Source organism: Lycorma delicatula, chromosome 2 (genome assembly GCF_047948215.1).
Source record: "Lycorma delicatula isolate Av1 chromosome 2, ASM4794821v1, whole genome shotgun sequence".
NCBI classification, from domain to species: Eukaryota; Metazoa; Arthropoda; class Insecta; order Hemiptera; family Fulgoridae; genus Lycorma; species Lycorma delicatula.
Window position 1 is genome coordinate 194,620,702 of NC_134456.1, and position 26,793 is coordinate 194,647,494.

General features: G+C 29.4%; 1 protein-coding gene across 1 annotated transcript in view; it reads right to left on the reverse strand.

Moving 5' to 3' along the window:
• Nucleotides 1-18,931: 18,931 nt before the first annotated feature.
• Nucleotides 18,932-26,793, reverse strand: part of LOC142320024 (neural-cadherin-like) — a 588,354-nt gene continuing 580,492 nt past the window's right edge. Inside the window, exons 14-16 of the mRNA XM_075357704.1 lie at nt 25,350-25,532; nt 22,399-22,588; nt 18,932-18,969 (exon numbers count right to left, since the gene is read on the reverse strand). Coding sequence (XP_075213819.1) covers nt 18,932-18,969; nt 22,399-22,588; nt 25,350-25,532 — 411 coding nt within the window. The remainder of the gene's footprint in view (nt 18,970-22,398; nt 22,589-25,349; nt 25,533-26,793) is intronic.

Consider the following 26,793-nt stretch of genomic DNA (forward strand, 5'->3'; position numbering starts at 1 on the left):
GCGCTGTATACACCGTCGTACCCCTTAAAAATCGAAATTCAAAAAATTCCGAAAACGGTTTTTAGATATTTACTGAAGGTATTCGTAAACACCAATCTAGTGAATATATCGTTTAGTATAATCGGAAATGGAGAAAATTTGCAATCACTGTTCAAATTTTTATTACCTTTCTTCACCTATTTTAAGGTTGAATTTTGAAAAATCTAGAAATTGGTTTTTAGATATTTACATGAAAATTGCACACACCAAAAATCAAGTTGTTACCTACACTGGATACCGAGAAATTAAAAAAAAAATTCAAAATCCATTTAACTATTTAAACTCAGATTATAAAAATCTATAAATTACTTTTTAGTTTTCACATGAAGATTACACAGACCAAAAATAAGTAGATAACTTCATTTGTTACCGAAAAAAAAAGTAAATTAAATTAAGTTTTTGACGGGGGTTGATGAATCAGCCAGTCAGGAAAAGTTGCTTTATAGGTACAGATAACAAGCACTCCATAACACAATTATATGAAAAAGGGAGGACTTATAGTTTCCATTGTCGAGAGGAATGAAACAATTGGTTTCTTCACCGAGCCAAGTTAATCACTAATATTCTAAGCCTACAGAAATACGGATAATGTATAATCCTGCAAATAACACCTACATTAGGTTATCCATCTGGGCTGGTTGGATTGAGATCCAATCAGATTCTGTTATATCTTAGTTAATTTACTTGCAGTCATATACACACATTTATTTCAAAATGCATTCTCGAGAGGAAAGAATTATGTAGATTGTGTTTATTCGTTAGGGAAAGCAATCATTTTTAATAATGGAAGAAATATATAAACTATGAATACTTTTAGATTTTCTCAACGAATACTCTCAAGTGTTCTGGAAGTTAGCGAGACAAATTATACGCCTTTTTTCCACTAATGCTCTTATATCAGAGTGAAAAACATTTTGAAAAATATCTTTGAAAATTTTCAATTAATAACCTATATGTCTATGCGCAAAAAAGGGTTTAATTTGTTTTATTACCGCAGAGACACTATTAAACATTTTTGAAAATAAAATGTGAGACTACTACGTTTCAGGATGATCATTTTAAAAATATTAACCGAAACAATTTCCTCTTTTTTCTAATAATTTAGGAGATATTCTTATTTGACAGAATAATGAAAAATCAATTTTTAATTTATCAACAAAGGAATCTTTAATTATGCACGCATATGCACACAATTATTAAAATCATTTTAATTTTGTCCGCACATGCATACAATTGACATATCAAATTTAAGAAACAATTATGAGTGCATGTTTGTGCCTGTGCGCGCGCGCACTTTCAGCATATAATGAAATGCAATAGTAAATAAATGCAGTATTGGAATCTGCATTATTATTATTATTAAGAGTAATATTTATAATTATACTACGGCCCTCTGGACGGGTTGCCCTGGCGAGTGGAGTCTCGGAATGGGATTATTAGATGTCTAAAAACCTTTTGTGTAAACAAATTTTTTTTTGAATGATGAAAATTGATATTCAAATTAAAAATTTAATGTTTTTGGCAATTTTTTCTTGCAAACACGCATAAGAAAAAAATTGGCAAAAACATCAAATTTTTAATTTGAAACTATGACTTTCACACAATCTTACTTATCACCATTAAGCATTCAACAACCATTAAAGGTTGTTGTCAAATCCATTGTGAGATACCGTCCTAAAATTATTTTTTACATTTTAGCGCGTTTAATTTAAGAGTGGTGTTTAAATTTTTTTTTAATATTTTTTATTTTCTACTTTTTAGTGTATTTAATTTAACAGCGGCTTTTAAAATATTTTTTATTTTCTACTTTTTGGTCTTCATACGTTTATACTTTACAGCTGCGCTAGCGCATACGTTTGAGTGTATTTAGATTTCGAAAGATCGGATCGGAACGTTTTACGATGAGCTAGTGCAATCAAAACATAGGGCTAAACGATTTAATTTCCGGTTAACCAAGACCCGGTCGATCAAGGCTGTACCCGATGCGTTAAACAGTTAGCGCTCGACCTGCTGATACATACGCCGTTTGAATCGTGAAAATCGGACGAGCTGCTGCAGAGATATTTCGGTGGCATCCGCTCCCTAATTTCCGAAAGGCGCCATGGGGGTATTTGAAAATATTATCATCCGATGGGTACCGCTGGCAGCGGATGGGGTACCGTCGAGGGGGGTCGAAACAATTTTTCAGAGCACTAAAACCGACCGTTTTCGAGATATTTTCGATTTTCGTCCGAAAATTCGGATCCAGTTAAAAAGTACTACATTTTCCCAAAACTTCGAAATATATATATATATATATATATATATATATATATATCGATGTATAATAATATAAGTATACACCTGGCCACCACGAGAAATGTACTAACGAATCGAGATTTTCCGCCAGTGCTCGGTACATTCCGGTTCTAAGCTAAGGAAGACGCACACACAGACACATATACAAATGCCGCGTTTAGTAGGGTAGGATAAGAAAAAAAAAAAAAAAAAATAGTTACAAATCTACTTACAGAATTTTTATGTTACAATAAAAAGAAAATGAAAAGAGTACTTTATATCTAATACATCAAATACTATACAGAGAATAGAAGAAAAACTAAAAAAAAAAAAAAAAGAGTAAGATAAAATAAACAGGAACTGACAGAGAAAAAGAATGAATTGTACAACAATGTTTTGTATAAAAAGGAATTTGAATAAAAAAGGAGAAGCAGTAGAGCAGCACAGTTTTCTGTTTTCAACCTCTCACTTACATCATTTTTATATGTTTGTATATTCACTTATATGATAGCATGGAAATAGAAAAATAAGACAAGGGGACGACAAAAAAAAATAATAAAGAGATTTCACCACCAAGTATACTATAAATTATTCTTTTTTTTTATATTTTTATACGAGTATATATATATATATGTGTGTGTGTGTGTATGTGTGTGTGTGTGTGTGTGTATACTTTTTTGTAATATCACAGTTACTTAAATATTAATTATAAAACAGCTCACAGACAAAAAAGTACTAAAGTTCCTGTTTAAAATCAAAACTTTTAATGAGTATTATTTTATATATTTAACCATTATCGATTACTTTTTAAAATAAATAATATATATTTCTAAATTCAGTTTGAAAGCAAACAAGAATAAAATAACCATAGTGATTGCAACAGAAAGAAAGACGATTAGTTAAATATTATGTTAATAGAACGAGATGTACCGAAGATGCAAAATTTTCTTTTTATTTATACAGTATAATTAGAATGATGAATGCAGTTAAAAAAATATATCAGAACTATACTGATATGAATGAGGATAACTTTCATGCAGAAAAGAAATTTGGTAACAACATTTACAAACACGTTTAGACAATAAGAAACCAGAAAAACAAATAGTAGAACCTTTTAAGATATAATGTAACAAAGGATGTTGAAATTTAATGGGGTGAACATAATAAAAAATGCAGAGGTTTTAAGATAAACTAAAGACGAGATTAGTGTATAGCAGAATTTTGTAAAAATAAGAATTAAGGCTGATCAAATATTTAGGTTAAGAAGAAAAATATTAAACAAATCTATCATTTCATCTCTCTCATCTCTCCATAAAATATGTATATATATAAAACAAGCTCAAGGTGTATAAGTAAAATAATACATAAATAGATAATTGAGGATGTAGGAGTGTGTGAAAATTAAATATAAACACAGAATACAGAGGAATAAATAAGCATATATAAAACAAGTGCACACACACACAATCTTTTTCAGACATATTTCATTACCTATTTTATTCATATACATGTCAACTAATTGAAGAAACATTGAGGAAATCTACACGATAAAAAATTGAGTACATGATATTAATTATTGGCCACACAACTATACATAAACAACATGTTACATAAAACATAGAACTGTTAAATAACATGCTACACAAAAAAAAAATCAGAAAGTTAGTTATTGACAAGAATATCTAACACTTATAAAATGTTACACAAAATCATAAAACAATGTACATATTTTCAGGAAACAAAAGTTACAGTTTCAAAACAACAAACTAATCATATGCAAGATCATACAACAAACTAAAATAACACACACTGAACACACAGATCATAAATAAGCAAATTAAACTCCATTGAATACCTTAAAGGCATCAGACAAATATTCATATATTCAGACAGAAAGCACATATTCATCCATAAATACAAAGACACACATACAGGTGCTGCACACCTTGTACTACACACAAAAGAATACTATTAACAATATTGAAATTTTACTGATAACACTTGTGAAAACACAATGTGAAATTTATAAACACACAACATTTTACATAAACAATGCATTAAATGAAGAAACATGTAACAGATCAAATAATATTATTTGACAGTATATTAAAGATGTTTTCTAAACCTTTTTAAAATGACACTATTAGCAGTACAATATTAGTTATTCCACTGAAGGACTATGTAAATTTCTGGGAATCCTTTAAAATAAAAAATCCATATAATTTGAGAATTCACAGCTTCCTTCACCTACCCAGCTCAACTTTTGGCTTAACTTAATTAGATAAAAATCACATAACTTGTTAAAATACCCAATCTTGATATAAGTAATAAAGCTGTTAAAATTATCTCTATAGCATTTCTACCAATCCAATCTAGGCTCGACATAACACCCTTTTGTTGAATTTTAGTAAGTTAAGGAAGTTAAATTTTTTTACGTGATCAGATAAATACCTACTCAATATTTTTAATAAATATAAAAGGATTTAAATTCTAGGGAAAGAACAATTTAATTTGATTTAAAATATTTTACTTTACTCAAACATTATGGTTTTATATTCGTGAGGTAAAAATTTATATATATTTAATTTTAAGCATTGTATTTTTAATGTCAAATTAGTTTTAATTAATAATTGCCTAATGTTAAGTACCTCCTTTGCTTCAAAAAGAACATCACTAAAAGGATGAAAACGTTATTTTCTTACTAAAACTGGCCTTAATAATATTCCTCTGTGTAACAGATAATGGCCACATGACTACTTTAATAAAACACATTCAGGAATTAAAAATCATAAGCTTAATCTTAATCTGCCAACCATACAAGCGAAATTTGTTGTATGTAAGTTGTGATCCTTACATTAGTTTAGTTAGTGTTGACTGTAGATTGTACCACTAAATGTTTAGCAATTATTGCTTCTGGGAAAACATAATTTAAATAGGAATGTAAAAAATATTAAAGAAATAAATGAATAAAAAAATATATTATCTAGGGAAAAGGATAGAAAAATACATATGAAAAGGAATATTTCCCCTTAAATAAGGTACAACAGTAAGGGTTGTTCAATGCTTTTTTAATGATATACCATATATTAAAATATTAAATAAATTGATATAAATGAAAAATTATACTTGACAGTGAAATTAAAATGAACAAAAAATGGTTTGTAATTATTATTTCCATTAGAGAACATATTAATTACCAAATACAAATAAAAAAAAAAAAAATAGAACCCCAATTAGTAAATGTATGGAATATGCAATCCCAGAAAAGAATATTTTTATAGTAGCTGAGTGAGTATTATACTAGAGCATAAAGAAGAATATAATTACATGGATTTTAAAGTAGAAAATTGAATGTGGTTAGAGGAATCTACTGGGACAAAATGTAGTGGGGAGTAGCAAATAATGATCCCTTTTTATTAGTCTGCTATGTACAGCCAGCAAAAGGGTTATATTAAACGAGAAGCATGTCTCTATACGACAAATGCTCTATAGCTCAAAGACAAATGCCCTGTATGTAGTACTCAGTCATAATCAGCTGTAATATAATTTAATGTATCCATATCACAAACACACAACCACACCCATATACATTCTAAACGTACAAAATACCACAAATAAATTAATTAATACACAGTACCCCTTTACCAAGTTATTAAAAAATGAATTTTTTATTTTAAAGCCCATAAAAATATTAAATACTCCATTCAGATGATTACTTTTAGGTGTCTTAAATCAAATAAACTTATTACTCTCATTGAATTAAAATTTATGCACAAATAAAAAAAAAAACAAAGAATAGATAAATACATACATTTACACTCATTTCAATTTTTCTGAATTCTCTCAAGAAGAAAACCAAAGGTATTACATAAAAACTATTTTGAAATAGGTCCATATTCTCAATAATTAAGGAAAAAATGTTATCAGTTTTAATCTCACCAAAAATATTTACAAAATGTTTAAAGTATATCTGACCACATTAAGTCAAAACAGTTTTCTAACACCAACAGTAAATCTTGTTTCACTTTTCTGATGTGTTTCAAAATAGCAATTGCGTTATACAGCAAGGTATCACAAATCTATTTCAACAAGTTAAGACAATTCTAGAAAAATAAAAAATAAAATTGTGTAATACTAAAACAGAAAATATTACAATAAAAATCAAATTAAGATGTTATAAGCTGCAAAACGTTTTTTAATTATTTCTTAAAGAACTTTGAACCCTTTCAAGAAGATATTAAAATGTACTAGTCTCTAAGATAGTTTATTATAAAATTCATTATAACATCTGAATGAAACAGTAAGTTATTTAAGTAATGGATACACTTGAATTTTTTTTTATATACGGGTACAAATTAAAAAATTAATGAAGGAAAAAAGTAATGACAAGCTTGTAGTGAAAAATTAACAGCCAACAGAAATAGCAAGACATAATTTACTCAAGAATAAATTCTATTTACAGTTATACTTCTGTGAAATTAAATATATTAAATAACAGGTGGTTGGAAAAGTCACCATTTTATTGCATAAAACATTTTTAACAATATTCACATCAAGAAAATTAACAGATCAAAAATGTTTATTCAGGTATAAAAATTGTTATGATTTGCATCAGTAAACCGCTAAAATTATATTTCAACACAAAAGTAACTGTAACATTTACATAATAAATGCAATAAACTCATAATATTACTAACTGACAATATTTCTACCTTAAAAATTCACCTGTATCTTGGGAAAAGACCCAATTACAGATTTGAATTTCAGTTTTGCTGCATACATGCAACTTTTTATTTTACATGACAACATGTTTAAGCCAATTAAACAATAGTTTATTTAAAAAAATGCTTGTATTGAAAACTCTGTTTTTTTAGGCTAATTCAAAAGAAGAATGAAACAATCAAGACTATATTTCCTCTTTTTTTATTTTTATGCCTATACATGACAGGACTTTCATGATTAATTTTCTTAAAACCAAACCTACTCCACAGGGAAGCAAGCAGTATGAAAATTAACTGCATATGAAAGATGCCATACCTTACAGGATTCAATCCTCAAACTTTCAAATAAAAGATGAAATATCTGCTATTCCTCCACAGAGACCAATATTTTCACAACATGCACCTACTAATTTACTATGGTCAGGCCACTACTGACAGTCAAATGAAAGAGTGCCTGAACTAATACTGCAGTAATTTCTCAATAAAACATTGTAAAAAATGCAATACCTACCAAACCAACGCTTGTTCATTCTGCATTAGTTTATAAAGAACTTAGACAACAATAAATATATCATTTATATTCTTGAGAAAACAGGAAACACTATTTTTGCAGCTTTTTTGTATATGCTGTTACTGGTGTATAGAACTTAGACAAGGGTTTTTATAGAATGTGTGGTTCCCATATGTTAAAATATGAACTCCTATCTTCAACCGCATTAAGACTCTGGACTTTTTTTCCAATATTTTGGCAACAGTTGGCAAAAAAAAACTGCTATGTCCACATTTAACAGCAATATCAAAATGATTTTTTCACATCAATAAACAGTTTTATACAAAAATTAAAAAATCTGGATTTTCAAAAATGTGGACTGAATGTTGAAAAGAAAGAATGAAATGAATTAATCCAAACTCACTTCAAAACTTTGCTTTGATGACCTGTTCTGTGTAAGGGTACTAATTTTCTAGGCTGAAAGCAGTCACCACCCAATGACATGTACCACTTGCTATATTATATTACCAATATATAGCTGTTCGTAAATGTGTATTAACTTTTTTAGGAGGTCTACATCAGAATTAAAAAAAATAATTCATATTTAGCACATTAATAATAATTTAATATTATTTTATAATGCAAGGTAAATTATTTAATTTAAACTTATGTGAAAACAAATTTGTTACCAACAAAAAGGTTTGTTTTATTTAGACCAGTATTTCAAATAGTATAAATACGTAGTAAACTGCTGTTTTACATTAATAGTAAGTTGTATAAATAAATGATCATCAGAATGATATCACAAAATAAATAAATATATGTGTTATACATCAGTTAACAATAAACCAATGATATATTAGCTGGTCAATAACTCATTAATTATTTCGTCATAGAAGTAACAAAATAGAGTTATTTCAAAACAATAAATTTTATAATAGAAATAAATGTGAATAGTTTTAATAAAATACAATAATATATGAATATTACCAGTTTCAATAAATGTATAAACTTCAATTGTTAGTTGATGACAAACAACTATGACTCCAGTACATCTGTTATTGTCTTACAGCATGTTTTTTTGTTAGGTTAGAGAAAAAAACAAATTTTACAATATTGGTGAATTTATGGAAACCGTAGAATATGATTTATCCAATCAATTTATGCTTTAGAAGGCATAAATTGTAAAATATGTTTTACTGTGAGAATGTTAAAGCATATAAAAATAATTTGTTTCTAAAAGTAACACCTTTATTATTAATAACTATAAGGTTGATGATATTGATGGGTTTTCATTAACCCATCAGACCCACATTTACCAGTTTATACAGGCACAGAGTGTATTGTACCATGTGTGATCAAGTTTAAAAATCTACACAAATATTTTCATTTCACCTTTTCCATTTTCTTCTGAAATATGTTTCTTCCTTTAAGAAGAACTTATTATTCAATAGGCTATTTGACAGTGTGAAAAATTTCTTAATTATTGATATCCGCGTAGATAATGGCTTTTAAAAGAAATTTACATTAATCTGATGAAAAAATAACGGATTACTTATCCAAAAAACCCAAAAAAACTTAATTTTTTTTCTAGCTGGCCATGTGATCGAAAACGATCTGGATTGGCTGAATCTATTGACGTCACATGTCAGTAAATATCTGTCATTGACTGCCATTCCTTGGTGTCTTGTGATTTTGAAACTATTAATTATTATAATATCGAGTGATATTGTTATATTTTACGATTTCCATATTACATTTGTATATTTTACCTGATCATGGAGAGTAACTTCGTGAAAGCAGACAGTGGAAACCTGCTTAAAGTTGATGCCATTATGAATTCAGAAAGTTGAATTCAGAATTCTGTTGACTTTGGCAAAAAGATTTACATAATTTAGAAGAACACTGGCAAAATGAGTTGTTCTAATGAGTTGTTTTAATGAAATAACTGAAGATGTGGGGGGCAAAACTTTATTCATAAAATTGTAAAGTTTACATTTTAAAATGTTTTTGTTATTTTCAATGACTTACATGCTACTTTTAATTACGGTAAAAAGTGTATAAATTAAGACTGAACTGACAACATGCCTTATCTGTTTTTTCTAACTCCTGGGCTGTTCTAGTGGTAAAATGATTGTAAATAAACTGATTTTGAAGTTGATAGTTCTCAGGTTAAAATCCTAATAAAGATCCTAAGTTGCTTTTACCTGAATTTGAATACTAGATTGTGGATACCAGTGATCTTTGGTGGTTGGGCTCAATTAACCATTCATCTGAGGAATGGTTGGCCTGAGTTTGATCAAGACTATTTATTGACTGGTACTACTATTATTTACTACTGCTATTATTATATAGTAGTACTACTATTTATTATTTACTGGTACAGTTACATTGCACTGATAAGTCGCTGATGACTTTAATTGTTGATATGACTATAAAAAAAAATTCTTGAGATTAGAAAATATACCGGTCATTTTACATATTCTCCATATTAACATATTTTACATACTACAAAATAATATGATCTTGGGTTAAGCTGAGAGTGATAGTGCACCTAAATGACCAGTCGGGCCTGACTCAGGACTCCCCCTTAGGTAAGACAACATTGAATTCTAACCTCAAACAGATTAATAAAATAGACGATCCATAATCTAAATATTATGTCTTTATAATGAAATTCTCATTAATAATATATTTACTTATATCGAAGTAGTCTTCACAGAAAAAAACAGTTGAATTACCATATCATCAGAATTTCTGCGAGCAAATTGTAACCACTTTTTGCGCATGTTGGCATTTTTTGGAATACATACAAATAGTTTTTCCATTATCTTTACTGATGTATCTGTGCATGCTGGCACTACACACCATTTGTAACTCATTTTCTTGGGTAAATCACAGTAAAAAATAACACAAACAGCAGAATGCTAACTCAACTTGTGATTTTTGAAGTCAGTGCAACGCATGTCGCTCAACATAGCGGTTTGGTGGCTTATTTAAATAGTACATTTTTATTTGCTATTTTTTTGAAGAAATAAATAAAATAATTAAAGTAACCATTTTTTGTGGGCTCAATAAACACCACTAAATAATCTGAGATGGTTTCCAGAAACCAGTCAAATAACCTATTTCTGTTGTAAAATTGTTTGTTAATGTGAAAAAATCATTTCAATATTGCAAAACATATGAATATGACAGTTTTATTTGAAATGCCTGCTGTTGCCAAAATGTTGGATGAAACAATCAAAAATCTGATAAGGATCAAGTCCATATTTTAAATTATGTAAATCAGACATTCTACAAAAATTTTTCAAAGTTCTAGAGGTTGAAATTACCACATAAAATTAAAAGGGTACAAAAATATTGTTTCCAGTGTTTTCTTCTCAATATTGTGTTTATTGTTGTGTAATAAATGTGCATTTTTTACAAAGTTTACTGAGAGAAATTATTACAATCTAAGTTCAAGGGCATTCTTTTATTTGCCAGACTGTAATACTATGGTGTGCTATTCTAGTACACCTAATAAATATAACTAGTTTAAGTACAACACACTAGTCATCTGATTGGTACAGTTTTCACATATACAAGTGATTTCATTTATAAGCACTGATGTAAATTTTTAAATAGGCAAAAGGATTTAGTTGCATAAGATTAAGTTATTATCATTTTAACAAATTAAAAAATGAAAAGTGCTTAAAACAAATACCAATATTTGAATATTTGCTACTTCGTTTTAGAAAATTTTGCTCAGAGAATACAGTAGCAACATCACTAACTTAATTTTTAACAATAAACTTAATTGACATGAAGTTAATTTTGCAATGAACTTATAAATTCAAAATTTATAATCACTGATATGATGGTCACAGCCTGGGTAATATACCACAATCTTCCTTAGAATGGAAGAAAAAAATTATATATGAGGGGTTCAGAGTCAAAGGGGTGTAGGTGATTTCTTTTTAAAACACGGAGTTAAGTGCACAAACTGTGAGAATGAATATCAAACTGTTTACTGGCAAAGAGATGCAAGCACAAGTACAGTATTGTGCTGTTATCTGTTGATCAACATACAAACTAGTCAACAAAACCACAAAATGTCTGACAGGCAAATATGGGTGTAAGTTACTTGCATCCCTTTGCCTCTACATGTGTTTGTTTACCAATTTGTACCTAAGTAAGTGTTTGTACCTACTTTGTCAGTAAAGCAATATCCACATATTGTTGTTACCAATGTGACTACTTCTCCACTGAAACACTTCAAAAGTTATTTGATGAATATTGGGACTTAGGTTCATGGATTTGCAAACAGCATTTCTTAATTCTTGGATTAAAACTTCTTTTCCTAACCGGAAAGTATTAATAAATTCTAGGAAATCTGTTAGTGTCAAAATTAACCTCCTTGGAAAATGAGTTTGTAAGCATCTTTTGCTAAAAACTTTAGATGTAAGTGTAAAGTGTTATGACAATGTTGTTAAAGCCAAATGTACATCCTTGACTGGAGTTATCACAAAAGGATCAAAGAGGTAAACACTCGCCTGCTAACTAAATTGGTCAGGATCAGATTAATATAGTTAAAGACCATATAATGTCTTTCCCTCTGTACACAAGCCACTACTGTAGGCATTACAATCCAGACAGGAAATACTTACCTAGCACACTCAAAATTCACTATACGAACTATACAATGAGAAATGTAAGGAAATGAACCAAGTAACCATAAGGAAAGCTTTTATCGCAAGATTTTTAATACATCGTTTAATATTAGTTTCAAAAAGCCCCATACCGACACGTGTACAAAATGTGATGATCTTGAAAACAGAATGTCTCACTGCAATAACACAGAAGAATTACAGACTTTAAAACAGGAGAAAGATAGTATTTAAGTGTAAAAACCTATAGAAGCAAAAAAATGAGGCAAGAGATCAGGCTAAGAACTCTCCTGATTCAGTGCAGGCTATTTGTTTTGATCTCAAAAAAACCCTACCAACACCTACGTTAACATGTAGTGCGATTTATTATATGAGGCAACTCTGGCCTTATAATTTCAACAATCACGACTTATCAAATGATTGTGCTCACATGTTTATGTGGCATGAGGGAGAAGGAATGAGAGGATCCCAAGAAATTGGCTCTTGCATACTTCACTTCATTAAAACATTGCTGCCAAGTGTCACTCACAACGCTGGTGGACAAAATAAAAATAAGAACATAATCAAGTTTTGGAGTTACATTGTTATGAATACCAGTATCGAAATAGTTGACTATAAATTTTTGATCTCTGGACACTCCTACATGGAGTGCGACCAAGATTTTGGTTTGATCAAAAAGCTAAAGGGGAAAACACCATACATTTTTGTCCCTAATGATTGAATGAAAATAGTTTCTCAAAGTAGTAAGAAATTCATTGTTAAAGAAATGAAAGGTAAGGATTTTGTAAGCATTCAGGAAATGGATTTATGAAAGACAAAGTGACACAAATCAGAGATTCAGTGGTTTCATTTTGAGAAGCAACACCCGTATAAAGTATTTTACAAAAAGACAATATCATCAAACTTTCCATTCTTCTGTGTAGATTTAAAGAAAAATAAACCTGGTCATCCAACAACAACTAACACAAACTTAAAACCTTTGTACAACAAGTCCTTGGAAATTAAAATTGCTAATTACAGGAATTTAATGCAGTTACCACAATTTTTACATGGTATTTTTTAATACCACTCGTTCACCACAATTTTTACAAGGCATTGAATTGTGGCAACAATTCAGGCAGAGGAAGAACAGAAATTGGTGAACATGAAGAAATGGATGAAATGCTAGAATCTGATGATGACTAAATAAAGTAATGACTATTAATACTTATGTACTCAGTGCGGTGGTAGATAAAGAAAAAATGAAAAGACCTATGTGAAGTACTTTGTTATAAAGTAAACTATTTTTTTCTGTTTTTCTATTAAGTTTTCTAGGAAGATTACGCCGAACGACAGTTTCCCACATCGTCGATTTTGGATCACACACCTCAGTTTGGTGAGTGTTTCCCAGAACACGGTCGGATGTAATTGTTGATCCACATGTCATGAAATGAACTAAAATGATGCCCTTTTCAGGCCAAAAAACAGTAGCCAACATTTTTCAACTTGAGTACAGAGACTGCTTACACTTTTTCAGTTTTGGGGAACTTGAATGGCGCCAGTTAATTGACTGTTGTTTTGATTCTGTACTGGTGTAGGATATCCACATCTCATCGACTGTAACAACATGGGAAAACCAATCATCTCCATCTTGTCGATAGCGGTCCAAAAACATTCACCACTGAATGTGAAAAACTTATCCACTCCACATTCTTTGCTCTTTGTGTTGGTAGGTGAGCATTTTTGGTACCTACCTACTTTGCACACAGTTTATGATACGTAACCTTTCCGAGGACAATCTTGTAGATAGAGGTGCATCCAACATGTGGAAATTCATCAGCCAAAGCACTAATCATCAATCGCCGCCGATCACATCGCAGTTTTCAATTCACTTGTTTAACGATTTCGTTGGTCTGAATACTGGGCCTGCCACTCCACTCTTTGTCATGCACAACTGTGCAGTAATTTTTAAAGTCTCAATACCATTGTCTAACCTTTCCTTCATTAATTATTGTAGGTCCATAGACTAGGCACAATTCCCAATAAATTTCAGCAGCTGAAGATCCTTTTACGCACAAAATTCGAATCATAGTGTGCACTTCACAACTGGCGGTAGAAACGATTGTTGCAAACATTGTGATCTGCATTCACCAGCAGGCAAACTACTTAATCAAAACAATTGGAATGGCTTTGTAAATAGCTGATAGATGGCTCTGAAACTGTGTTCAGACCTGGTAATATTTAAATAGAAGCTACTACTTTATGAATAAGCCTCATATAAACAGTCATCTTCATAGTACTAATTATCTACCCAAAACCAATTGTCTCATTGTTTTACTAATTTATGCAAATTCTGCATATAGATTATTCATAGAACAACTTAGTATACTGGCTAAAATTGAAATTAAATAAAGTCATCTTCATCTTCATAGTGCTAATTATCTCTACCCAGAAAAGATTGTCCCATTGCTTAACTAATCTATTGTAACTATTTTTTTTAAGTTTAAAAACATTGTTGTTATGAGTTTTTGAATTAGAACTTTTAACAAATAATAATAATTTAAAATCTAAATTTTGTAACACCTGAAAGTACAAAATTATGTGGAACTTAAAAAAATATAATTCAGAAAATATTTAATACTGGATCACTGAACAATGAAAAATAAGAAAAAATATAATTTCCTTTCCCTTTGCCTAATTCTAATAAGGACACATAATAATAATTAATTAAAAAAGGTATTAATATTTTAATACTTTTTATTCATTTTTCATATTTCATAAAGAAAAGGCTAAAAACGGTAGAAATCAGAGTAAAAAATTACTGTAGAAACACGATTAATAAATCAGTGGTTTCTGAAAATCATTGTACGGTATACTTTAGAATTTTATGGAACATTATGTTCTTTCGGTGTTAGGTTGGTTCCCATGTGGGTCTACTGGGTTTTGCTGCTCAGTAAAACCAAGATGTCAGTTGTTAAGTTGTGACTGAACGTGCTTCACTTCATTTATCGGAATCAACAATTGCGAGAAACATAATGGTTCTTTCAGGAGAGGAATGATTTTTTCTCGTTGAACATGTCTTTCATGAAGGTGACAAGTACATTGATTTAGTGAAGCAAAAGTTTTCAGAGAAGTTTCCAAATATTCCTGTTCCTCATCACAATGCAGTTTGAACTCTTATCAAAAATTTTGGGTAACAGGCTTTGTTGAAAATGTTGATTGAAATGGGAAACCACCTAAACTTAACAAACATAAGCTGCTTGATATTTTGGATGCTGTGGCCGAAAGTCCATCAAAGTCAATTTATAAGTTATTACAGGAGCAAGATATCAGACTTGCTAATGCAGATAAAGCTGTAAGGAAAAAACGGAAACTTTTCCCCTACAATGTTATATGTATTCAAGAACTGAAATCTACAATCATGGCAAGACTAAATTAATGTTATTGGTTTAAACATTTTATTGACCAAACTTATGTAGGTATCCTTGACATTACATTTTTTACAGATGAGGCGTAGTTTCATCTGCGAAAGTATATTAATTCAGTATATTAAATACATGACTGAGGTCAACAACTAACCCCCATGAATTACACGAACAATGATTACATGAAACAAAAATTGGAGTCTGGGTTGGTGTGAGTAGAACGCACATAGTGGGTCCAATCATTTTTGAAAATATAGTTAGTAGTGATCGTTATTGTGCTGTTTTAACAAACTTTATTAGTCAGTTAACAGAAGTAGAAATCAATCATAGTTGGTTCCAACAAGATGGTACACAGTAACAAGTCAATGTCTTTTTTACAAAATTTCTTTGGTGAACAAATCATGGGGAGGGGTTTGTGGCCTGCACAATCACTCGATCTGATATTCCCCAGAATACTTTGTATGGGGGGCAGTGAAACAAGCAGTATCGCAACAGACCTTGCATGATTGACAAACTAAAAACCGCAACAATGGCATACATACAAGACATTCCAGTACAACAGTTGGTTAAAGTGTTTGAAAACAAACTGAAACAAGTGCAGTGTTGTACTGATGTTGGTGGAAGTCATTTTCAACACCTTTTACAAATCTATTCCAGTTATTTTAATATCAATTTCTATAAAATGATGAAATAAAAATACAAAATGATACTAAAGAAAGTTTCATCATTACACTTCCATAATTTCAGTACACAGCAACTTTCCAAACATAGTGCACTAAAAAATAAATTTCTAAAAAGTAGAAAAATTCCTTTGCTACTGAAGTAATTACTTTTTTATTTATTCTCTCATTTGTAACTATAAGGCTGTGCTAAATGAATCTACCCTAACATCTTAATTTTTTTTATAAGAAATGAATTGTATGTACGAAATGAAATAATGCCAAGCCTGACTGTGAATTAAACTCTAATATTCTGAATGAAAATGTAGAGACACCGCCACTCCATTACAGTGAGTGGAGGGAAAAACAATAAATAAAAAAAATTAAGTATTGAAAACAAAACTTAAAAGTGTGAAAAGGAAAGATGTAAAATATGTCAGTATAATAAGTGATTCTTCTGGTACATGAGTGAATTAACTGTCAAAGAACTAACTACAAAGAGAATTTTTAATAACTTATAGTTTTTCTAAACATCCTGATACTTTAAAGTTTTAAATTTTATTAGTTAGCAACCAAAAGTTTGAATGTTCTTTCAAAATTCCAATAATCAGAAATAACCATATGAAATTATAAATTATACGTAAAAATTAAATCAAATAACTGAGACACAAAGTTTAAAATAATGAAATGAATAAATATATTAAATTTAAAAAAAATAATACATTTTAATTGACTACAGGCCAATTTAGAATCAAAGAAAAACAAAATTCACAGATATTTAACATATAAAAATAATCAGATATAAGACACATTTATTAAACTCATTTAATTTTTTTTTCCAGAGACTGCAAATAGCAACTATAAAGCTTCAACAATAAGCCAATTAACAAACTCTGCAGATATAAGCCAATTAGCAAACTCTAATGTAACAAGCCAGTACATATTTTCATTCTTATTTAACAGACAAAATTCTAGTGTGTAATGCCATTTAAGCAACACTATTGTGTTATGTTAACATTAAAAACTACATTCCAAAAATTTTATTGTTGGAAATAATTTTTTTAAGAACTGCAATCTAAAATCTAGTATCACATACGTACTTTGAAATATTCTTGCATAAATATTGGTAGATCCTAGTATAAAATATCGGCCTTGATTATCAGTTTCAAAACCAGACCTATATCTAGGCTGATAGGTCTAGCTTAAGGGTTTGATTTACTCTTAATTATAAGCAATTACGCTTAATTATAAGCGATTTTTTAATTATAAGCAATAAATCAAAGTTGAAGGTGTGTACTGTGTACCTATTTATGTACTGTTGATTACAAAAAAGTGAAAAATTATAATGTTTAAAAGACAAATTTTAGTAACTTTTATTTAGTCCTTTAAACTGAAATAAACTCAATAACATTACACAAACAGTTATTTAGTTGGTATGAAATGCGGGAACATTAATAATTTTGTAGTAAGAAAAAAAATGTTTAAATATTTTTTTTTCCCCATAATAAAAACAGTTGTAAGTTAAAAAAGTTAACCACAATAAAAAATTAGTTCTTTAGTAATTTTAATTTCTCAAATCTGTGTCATAAGAGCAAAGGTGAATAAATTATAAAACTTAATTATAAGAGGGAATTATGTATATTTAAACACACACAGAAGGTTGTGGTCCATTGAAATTAGTTTATGTTAGATTTTGACTCTGCCGTGTCTATGAAATTTAATTTTTACAGCACAATGATCAAAGGGGATTACTGATGTGATTAAATTGGTTGGATCATGAACAATCTAAGTTTGAGTCATCTGAGTTAAACTTGAGCTTAGAATGAGCTCTATTTATGAGTTATGAGTTGTCTTAGCGCATAAGTAAAACTCGAGGGATTTTTTTTACAGAAGTTACATTGCACTGTTTTTGATGGTATTTTGAAACAAGGTTCTTTTATATATAAAACAATAACAAGTAAGGGCCTTTTATATATTTTATTATCATTGTCATATTATTTAATAACTAGACATATATTTGTGTTTATACATAATATATGTACTTAATATACATAATATAGTTACTTAGTATTTGATCATAAAATTCATTTTTGTTGCATAAATGAAGTTTGATTTATTCATTACTTTATATATAGTCTAAATATCATTTTTCTTTTATAAAAATTACGAATCCAAATTAAAATACTTAAGACACAATATTCCTTTAAAAACCTTATTTTCCCTCAGAAAATTTGATTAAAAAAGATTAAAATATGTAGATGGTTAGGTGGTACCTAACCAAAACAAATAAAGTAGATCTATAAGTTTAAGAAGGCAGTCTCTAGTAGGAGAATATTTGTTAACAAAACAACAGGTTTTTTTAAATAAAAACCTATGCCACAATAAAAAGGAAGAAAAGAAAAAATTCTAATTCAAAATACCTGTTACTAATAAAATAAATAAATTAAAATATTTAACCAATAGGATGATCATAAAACTATCTATTAAGTTGTAATTATAAATTAAGTTGTAATTATAATTAAGTTGTATTGATAGATAGATTTTTAAAATAGTTATTTTTCATTGTTTTTTAAAATGATTTATTTATTTAATAAAAATATATATCGTAAAGAACACCGTGAAAAAAAATTGAAAATTTATATTAATAAACAAATCGCAAAAATACAGTTAAATATCAAAGAAATATGGTAAATTACCATGCATCCATTATTAATACCAGTATACATGTTTCTAAAAGAAAAAAATAATAATAAGAATTAAAAATTGGTAAAATAACTTCAGATAAAAACTTAAAAAAGCACAGCTTACTGGTATATCTTTTTACAACTTTTAAAAGCATGTACATAATTAGAATTCCAAAAGAATTGAGACATTACCTGTGTGTAAGAAAGATAAAACCTTTGTTAGAATTTCATAATAAGGTGAACAATATTGTATTTTAAAGCTGGCTGGCAACAAATTCCTTTCATGTAAATGCAATAGTCTGGAATGTGTTTAATTAAACTTAGCACATGAACAACTCCTAGTACAATATTAATACATAAAGAGGACAAAGAGAACTCAATTTCTAGGATTATATTTAATGTAAACCAAATCTTCATTTTAATTTATAAACTAAACAAAAATAAAGAAAATACAGTTTCACACAAAATATTAATTAAAATTTTTAATTTTGTAATAAATAACTACATTAACTAGATCAATCTGACAAAAGTTGTATAAGTGAAACAAACACAGATCTTTAGTATACAGTTAAATTCCTGACTTTAAACTTTATTCTTAAGTTTTGGAAACACAAACTTCTGTACTTCAAAACCAAAAATTATTTTAAAATGTTAAAAAAGATTAGAAACACACTATCCATTTATCACTATAATGAAACTTAATAAAACATTTTTTAGTATTTACCTTAACAGCATAATAGTTGCAAAAAAAAAACTTTTGAAGCAAAATTCCAAGTAATTTAGAAAATCTAGTCTTTTTCATTTGATTTTTATAAAAATTCACCAAAAAATTACCCTGAGGAAAGATGATCTCGCATACTTAGTGTTGTAGTATTAATTTGTTCTGATCACCATGCACCTTGTACTGGGAATTCTATATATTTTATTGTACAGATGGCGCAGAGAAATGGGGAAATTCTAAATAATTAGAAAAAGTGAAGAAAAATTACTAATCTTTATTTAATGTTGAAAATATGTTCTAGAAGAGTGTAAATTTCAAAATACATTACTTTTTTAAAATTACTTCACTTAAGTACTGTCCATTTTTGCATACACATTTTGCATAACAAAGTGCAATGTGTTCTCTGGGATTTGGTGATTTCCTATTCAATCTGTGTTTTGAGCTGGACAAGGTTTCTTGGTCGAGTCTGGTTCATAACGCTCTTCAGATGTCCCCATTAAAAGAAGTTGCAGACTGAAAGGTCTGGAGACCAGATGGCCAAACGATGTTAGCAGTCCTTGAAATTACATGATCCCCAAACTTCTCACTGTTGCCATACACTGTTGTAAACTGTAAATGGACTTCATCTAACTTCCAAAGATTTTCAATAAAGTTAGCATTCTCATTGATTATACATAACAGGTTTTCACAAAACTGCAGATGCAACACACAATTCAGTTCTTGGACAATTTAAATTTTGTAAGGATGAAATTTCAGGTTATGGAGTATTCTTTCCACGCTCCAGTGACAAGGCAATTTTCCTTATCACTATAGCTTTCTCGACATCAATGTTTGCTGCATACATACAGACAATACACACCCACTAGGTTTTTTCTAAGCCAAACCAGTCTCTTCAAAGTTGCAAACCCAAGTTTTGATTGCATGTGAAGAAGGAACTGAGTGCGGGGTGGGATCTCATAATTTCGCCAAAACACTCTTTGTGCAGCTATCACACTGTCACCATATTGATGAAGTGCCCTTATGGCAACCGGACACTCTACACCATTCCACTGCTTCATCACAACTAAATGTCCATTACGATTTCCCGTTTCTCTGTGCAACCCCTGTATTAATGGAGTTTAGTTTGAAACAACTGTTGTGGGAGGAGAGTAGTAAAGGTAGAGACAGAGAAGGACGTGTAAAATATATTGGAAATTAAGGAAATTTTCAAATCCTATGAATCTATAATCTAGTCAAAGAAAATTTGAGATTTGAATTATAAATCATTGTTAACAATATTATTAGGATTTAAATGGTAGTATTTATGTATTTTCAACTATTTTACTGTAATTTGTTATTATCCTTTATGAGCTATAAGTAACAACATCATAAAAGTTAGGATGATTTTATAACTCCAGTAAGGTATTATCTGTCAGTGCTGAATGTTTTTAGAGGTAAATGTTTAGTAAATTTTAAATGTTACCAAACTATTTTAGTTTAGTTAGTAGCTTTATAGTTTAATTTTATTAAATATAGATATATATTTTCTGAAAATATTAAGGTTTGTGATATAAGTATCATCATGAAATGTACTTTAACTGTTGTCTAATTCTTGTTTGGTGTTTACTTTTGGTTATGTATGTATTGTTTATGAGCCTAGATCGTAGTAATTTTATTGGGTACATGTTTTATTACGTTGAATTCATTTTAGAAGTTATTCTCACTCCCAAGAATGGTAATAATAAGGGAGTGTACTAAATTTTACACATCACCTACTCCTCCAAAACCATAACTCAGGGACAAAGATTATAAATATTAACCCCAATACAATCAAACCAATTTCACAATTAATAAATTTTAACAGATAGAAATTAAGTAAATAACAAAAGAAAAATTAGATAATTCACTGTTTTTATGATAAGGATTGATTTTATTAATTCTTAGATACCCTTATAAACAGATTGCCTTTATCTGGTTTTTTCATAAGTGACATTTAAATAAAAATAATTGTTCGTAAGTAGGTCAGTAGGTAAGGCAACAATATAATAAGCAAGTAACTTAGTGATATGATAATCCAAACATGATATGAACCATAATTTATACATTTGTAGGATATTTAAAATATCATTTACTTGGGATCCAAAGTTAGCTGCTCATCTCTTTCATCCGTTGTTTATTGGAATATAAGGGATAATCCGTTATGTATGGATACATGTAGCTGTATGTTCACCATGCTAGTACGTGCCATCAATTAGAACCCAACAATAAATGAACTGGAGGTATAAAGCTGACAAAAATAGCAATAATATTTTATTAATAGCTTTAAAAAGAGATGAGAAAATTAAATAAAAAATATTTTTAACAGTAAAAACCGGCATGAGGTATCAGATATATCATATTACCACAGAAAACAAATACTACCAATATCCATAGGTTTTTAAATTATTCAGCAAATCAATAACATCAAAAAAATACAAAATAAATAAAAATAACTACCATACAGTCTAGTCAAATGTATAAAGTGTATTCACTTTATTGACTAGTTTTAATTCATAACTAATAAACCAATTAATGAACAAAACTGAATAAAATTAGTCAAACAATGCATAAAAGAAAAATTTGCCATAAACTGAAAAAAAAATTATTTTTGTCAAATGAACCCATATAAACAAAAAATACTTCACCTGTTGGAAGAATAAACAAAAATATTCTAAGCAAATCTCTCATGTCTAATGTAAAAGAAATATATAAAAAAACATGATTTGAAGAACTTACCTGAATTTGGCTGTCCATTGCTGTTTGGCCGAGCAGAAGGAGCACCATCCCTAGCTTCTACTTCTAATGCATAGGCACCTTGCTTCTCTCGATCAAACACAATCTTTGTGAATACTTCACCAGTCTGCAGATTAATTTCAAAGAAATCTTTTCCTTCATTACGAGGAGAATCCACAACATAGTAATAGACCTAACGAATAATAAAAATCCACATTACTACACAATTAAAAATGCATTATTAAAGATTATAGATATTACAAAAACAACAGATTAGCAAAAAAATGTTTAGAACTCATTAAAGAAAAAAGAATACAAGTTTAAGTAATCAGGCTATACTCTTATAGGGGTTTTATTTTAAGTAGGTTATAATTTAGTTTTAACTGAAAACTAGAATTATTTCTTCTCCAAAATGTAGTAACAAAAATGGGTTGAATGCATTTTTACACAAAAGGCAAAAAAATTCTTTCTGTTATTCTCTTAACATAAATAAAAGTATAAATTTAATAAAATCACATTGCAGGCACATTGAAACAAGACAACATTATCAACAATATAAAAGATTTATGAACAATAATAACTCATCATTAGATAGAATAGGTTATATTTAAACTGATTAAAATAGGAAAAAACAGATCAATTAACTAAATAAGCAACAAATAATCTAATATATTAGAAAACTGTCATATTTATATAAATAAATTAAAAGCAAACAAAGTGTAAAAACATATTTATCTATATATTAGGTTTCATTAAAAACCATACTTACATGAGCAAATATATATGTTCTCAATACAATTCCACAAATATAATAATAACAGTGTTATTTTGTTTTAATTCCTAATGTTACTGTATCTCTCACCCACTCAACTGTTAAACACATTTTGAGTTAATTTAATTAACCCTTGTTTTAGTATGACAGTAGCGCAATATAGAAAAAAAAAAATAAGACCAAGCAACACTGTATTAACATTAACTAATAAAAATCAATTGAGAATTCATTTATAATACTCATAAATATAATTTATAAAATAAAATACGAGGGTAAGTCAATTATTATCTACAATGTAGTTATAAATTTTACTGCAACACAAATAGGAAACTTACATGTACATCATTTTTCAACATAGTCCCCATGCATTTCAACGCACCTGATGCTCCATAAAAGAAGGTTTTCGGTTGAGCTGCAAGCCAGGAGTGCACCGCTTCTTTCACTGTTTCGTCTGAGGTAAATCGATGGCCCCTTAATGCCTCTTTGAGTGGATCAAACAAGTGGTAGTCAGAAGAGGCAAGGTCAGGACTATACGGAAGATGAGCCAGTACTTCAAAAGTTGAGTTTTTGGAGCGTTTTGGCAGTGTGGGAAGCAGTATGTGGACGGGCATTGTCGTGCAACAACACAACAACACCTTTCGACAGCAGTCCTCGGCGTTTGCTTTGAATTGAAGGCTTCAGCTTGGCAGTAAGCATCTCACTGTAACACACACTGTTTATTGTCGTGCCCCTTTCCTCATAATATTCCAGTACTGAGCCTTGTAAGTCCATAAAAAACCGTAAGCATCAGTTTTCCTGTGGACGGTTGGGTCTTGAACTTTTTTTGCAGGGCGAATTTGGATGTTTCCATTCCATACTCTGCTGTTTACTCTCCGGCTCATAATGATGGATTCATGTTTGTCACCAGTGATGATTCTGTCAAAGAAGATGTCCTGTTCAATACCATAGCGATCCAAATGATTTTGGCAGATGTCCAAGCACATTTGTTTATGCAACTGAATGAGTTGTTTTGGGACCCACCTTGCACAGACTTTATGAAACCCAAGTCTGTTGCAGATGATTTTGTAAGCAGAACCGTGACTAATTTGCAGACGATGTGCCACTTCATCAATAGTTACTCGTCTTTCTAAGAAAACCAAGTCACATGCACGCTCAATGTTTTCCTCATTTGCAGCAGTAAAGGGTTGTCCGGCTCCTTCATCATGCATAACACTTGAGCGACTGTTTTTGAATTTTTCAATCTATTCGTAGACACTCCATTGCGGCAACACACTGTTCCTGTACTGTACCGAAAGTCTTCAATGAATTTCGGCCCTGATACACCTTCCGACCACAAAAAACCGATCACTGAACGTTGCTCTTCTTTGGTGCAAACAGAAAGCGGAGCAGACATGGTTAACGGCATGGATAATGGAACTAACCTAGCAACATCAAACCTGCACAGACATAACAACAATTAAACCACTCATGCATCATCTACACAACAAGACAGTGCTACCAACATAAATATAACTAAATTTCGGATAATAATTGACACCCTCGTACATCGGGAAAATAAGAAAGCAAATATTAAATAAAAGACTTTATTCCTTTTTTTTATAAATTAGCTTAGTAATTAAATTTGACTTTTTTCCTATTCCTATATCACACAAAAAGCCCACTCAGGAATAACTACTACTTACTTGTTCATGCGAGCAACAACAGGCTAATACCCATTTATAGTCACTCTACTTTTTATTTTTACTATTTTTTACATGAAGTTTACAGAATTTTGAGTTACTCAAAATTAAATTGAAATTGACAATTTTACACAATAGTCTAAAACTTAAAATATTTTGCAATGTAATTTTATTTAAATAGAAGACTTAATGTACAATATCTTGTTAAATTAGAAATTAGATACCATGACACTCCATAAATGGAAACCAAAAATAGTTTTATTTATAATGCATCCCTACAACAAAACTTTCTGGGAATAAGATCCGGTTAATGTTGCTTGGGCTAACCAATAGATTTTAAAAATAATTTTAATAACTTTGTTAACCAAAATAATAAAAACAACAGTAAAATAATCAGCTAAGAAAAAGTATCTTTATCCATTCATTTTACCCGGAACACAAAAAAAAATTTGGTTTTAACTATGATAAACATTCCAAAAAAATCAAAATATGATTATTTATACCTGATGATTGGGGAATGTCCCATCCTTATCAATGGCATTAACTTGTGTAACTTTAGTTCCAATTGGTTCACCTTCAAGCACAGTTTCTTGTTCTCTTTCAGTAAATAATGGTATTTCATCATTTACATCCTCAAGCATTATGAAGACTGTAGCTTCTGACGCCAATTGCTGGGCACCATTGTTCTAAAAAATGGAATTTTAAATAAAATTAGACTTACTAAAATAACATACATAAATCTATGTTTAATTACATAAAAATCAGCATTCATGTTCAGGTCATAATCAGAAAGCAAAGAAATAAGTCAGAAAATGTTTTCAAAATATTTTGTTTTGGAATTCATTTTTCATTTGAGTAGAACATTGTATATAATCTGTTTCTAAACAAAAAAGGGGACATTAACTTATTGCTTTATATAATCTATTTCAGTGTTACTTATAACTGCAAAGCAAGTGATGTACAAGAGGCACCAGATTTGCTTTCTCTGAGTATAAAGAAATTTACTTTACAACCAATATCTATGGTTAAAAGAATAAAAAACAATAACTATAGGGCTGAATATTACCAGCATCATTTACCTAGTAAGCCTGATGCGTTGCCTATTATTGAGAACGGTTATGTTATTTTTAGAGATGTCTCATATTAGCCCATCAGGCTGGTCTGGTGGTTAACTCGTCATTGCAAATCAGTTGATTTTGAAGTTGAGTGTTCTGAGATCATCCTACTAATCTACCTACGATTAGAAGGACTGACATCCTTCTAATCTTTCACTTTTTTCTTTACCATGACATAAATTTTTTTCCTTACATCCATGTTTTGCATACTCAACATTATTGATACAAATATAAATAAAACCTCAATGAATTTAGCAGTAGTCTCACCTTTTGAACATATAATTTGAATGACTGAACATAAATCACTCAATAAATGACTTAAAATCATGAATTACTGAATCCTCATAAGTCAACATTTCATATGGATCTTGTCAGATCCAGTAGCACTGCCAACCATGAACATTTAATTTACCTGTTATTTTGATTAGGCTTATATCTTAACTTTACAAATATTTACATTTATCAATTTATTACTGCATAATTATATTAATTATACATAAAAAAAACTTTTTTCTTCAACCTCTTTGTTTTATAAAAAATACCGGCTAAATCATAGTAATATCTTCTTTATTATATTTTCCAACCACAAAAGCAGTTATTTCATATTTTGTTCACGTATTTATATTTTACATACATATTTTTTCAAGGCTATATCAATAAAAGAATCATGTAATTGATTAGAATCATTATTAAACAACATAAACAATTCTAATCGAAAAATTGTGCTGTACTATTTATTCATGAGATAAAACAAAATAATAATGCTACCAATACGTAGCACAAAGAGAAAAAAAATCAGGAGGATCTTATATCTGAAAAAAGTAAATAAATT